Here is a 2423-nt window from a genome sequence, read left to right as displayed (position 1 = left end):
TGGCCACGCGGCCCAGGAAGTGCAGGGCGGTGGAGTCTTGATCCTGGACGGCGAACAGGAACGGCCGGTCCAGGGTCACCTCCAGGGCCTCAGGCCCCGTCGGCTGCGGGGCTGGCTCCGTGGGCTGCTCCCCCTTCTCTGCTTTGAGTTCAAACAGGACGCTGTTCAGCACCTGCAAAGCGGCAAGCGTTGGGGTCGCTCCTGGAAGCCTCACGGGGCCCAAGGACGGGGTGCAGAGGTGCCCACGGGCGGGGGTGGGGGGACACGGTCCCAGCCTGCGAGACAGTGCACGGTGCCTGCACCCCCTTGACGGCTCTCGCTCAGAGCGACCCACCTGTCTCCACCTTCCACCTGGCTGTCCCGGCGGAACCCCCGGCCACCCGTGCGTGGGTGACCCCACTCTTCATTTTTATTTCTTTTCTTTATTTTTCTTTGTTTGTTTGTTCATTTAATCCTCACCTGAGGATATTATTCCATTGATTTTTTAGAGAGAGTGGAAGAAAGAGGGAAAGACAGAGAGAGAAAGTCCCTGCTGGAGGGGGTGCTCACCACCACCCAGAGCTTGTCCTGTGTCCCTGCTGGAGGGGGTGCTCACCACCACCCAGAGCTTGTCCTGTGTCCCTGCTGGAGGGGGTGCTCACCACCACCCAGAGCTTGTCCTGTGTCCCTGCTGGAGGGGGTGCTCACCACCACCCAGAGCTTGTCCTGTGTCCCTGCTGGAGGGGGTGCTCACCACCACCCAGAGCTTGTCCTGTGTCCCTGCTGGAGGGGGTGCTCACCACCACCCAGAGCTTGTCCTGTGTCCCTGCTGGAGGGGGTGCTCACCACCACCCAGAGCTTGTCCTGTGTCCCTGCTGGAGGGGGTGCTCACCACCACCCAGAGCTTGTCCTGTGTCCCTGCTGGAGGGGGTGCTCACCACCACCCAGAGCTTGTCCTGTGTCCCTGCTGGAGGGGGTGCTCACCACCACCCAGAGCTTGTCCTGTGTCCCTGCTGGAGGGGGTGCTCACCACCACCCAGAGCTTGTCCTGTGTCCCTGCTGGAGGGGGTGCTCACCACCACCCAGAGCTTGTCCTGTGTCCCTGCTGGAGGGGGTGCTCACCACCACCCAGAGCTTGTCCTGTGTCCCTGCTGGAGGGGGTGCTCACCACCACCCAGAGCTTGTCCTGTGTCCCTGCTGGAGGGGGTGCTCACCACCACCCAGAGCTTGTCCTGTGTCCCTGCTGGAGGGGGTGCTCACCACCACCCAGAGCTTGTCCTGTGTCCCTGCTGGAGGGGGTGCTCACCACCACCCAGAGCTTGTCCTGTGTCCCTGCTGGAGGGGGTGCTCACCACCACCCAGAGCTTGTCCTGTGTCCCTGCTGGAGGGGGTGCTCACCACCACCCAGAGCTTGTCCTGTGTCCCTGCTGGAGGGGGTGCTCACCACCACCCAGAGCTTGTCCTGTGTCCCTGCTGGAGGGGGTGCTCACCACCACCCAGAGCTTGTCCTGTGTCCCTGCTGGAGGGGGTGCTCACCACCACCCAGAGCTTGTCCTGTGTCCCTGCTGGAGGGGGTGCTCACCACCACCCAGAGCTTGTCCTGTGTCCCTGCTGGAGGGGGTGCTCACCACCACCCAGAGCTTGTCCTGTGTCCCTGCTGGAGGGGGTGCTCACCACCACCCAGAGCTTGTCCTGTGTCCCTGCTGGAGGGGGTGCTCACCACCACCCAGAGCTTGTCCTGTGTCCCTGCTGGAGGGGGTGCTCACCACCACCCAGAGCTTGTCCTGTGTCCCTGCTGGAGGGGGTGCTCACCACCACCCAGAGCTTGTCCTGTGTCCCTGCTGGAGGGGGTGCTCACCACCACCCAGAGCTTGTCCTGTGTCCCTGCTGGAGGGGGTGCTCACCACCACCCAGAGCTTGTCCTGTGTCCCTGCTGGAGGGGGTGCTCACCACCACCCAGAGCTTGTCCTGTGTCCCTGCTGGAGGGGGTGCTCACCACCACCCAGAGCTTGTCCTGTGTCCCTGCTGGAGGGGGTGCTCACCACCACCCAGAGCTTGTCCTGTGTCCCTGCTGGAGGGGGTGCTCACCCCCACCCAGAGCTTGTCCTGTGTCCCTGCTGGAGGGGGTGCTCACCCTCCACCCAGAGCTTGTCCTGTGTCCCTGCTGGAGGGGGTGCTCACCCCCACCCAGAGCTTGTCCCCGGGGGCCGTACCGGGGAGCCAGGTTCTTGGTCCAGGTCAGGAGGTCGTGCTGGAAGGTGAGGGCCTCCACCTCAGGCAGGGCCGCGGCGTCGTGCGGCTGGACGAGCAGCAGGCCCACGTTGGCGCTGAGCGGCACGCGGGTCAGCGACAGGTTCCTCTGCGGGTCACTCCAGTGTGGGAAGGTGCCCGTGCCCGACAACATGGGGACGGCCACGGAGGTGGCGTTGTCCACCCAGAACTCC

At 64.8% G+C, this 2423-nt stretch overlaps 1 protein-coding gene across 1 annotated transcript in view; it reads right to left on the bottom strand.

Moving 5' to 3' along the window:
* Positions 1-2423, bottom strand: part of AGT (angiotensinogen (serpin peptidase inhibitor, clade A, member 8)) — an 8673-nt gene that overhangs the window by 254 nt on the left and 5996 nt on the right. Inside the window, exons 4-5 of the mRNA XM_014535963.1 lie at positions 2193-2419; positions 5-296 (exon numbers count right to left, since the gene is read on the bottom strand). Of these exons, the coding sequence (XP_014391449.1) occupies positions 5-296; positions 2193-2419 (519 nt within the window). The remainder of the gene's footprint in view (positions 1-4; positions 297-2192; positions 2420-2423) is intronic.

The sequence above is a fragment of the Myotis brandtii genome, unplaced genomic scaffold, assembly GCF_000412655.1.
Source record: "Myotis brandtii unplaced genomic scaffold, ASM41265v1 scaffold1026, whole genome shotgun sequence".
NCBI lineage: Eukaryota > Metazoa > Chordata > Mammalia > Chiroptera > Vespertilionidae > Myotis > Myotis brandtii.
This window is presented reverse-complemented; position numbering and strand designations above follow the sequence as displayed.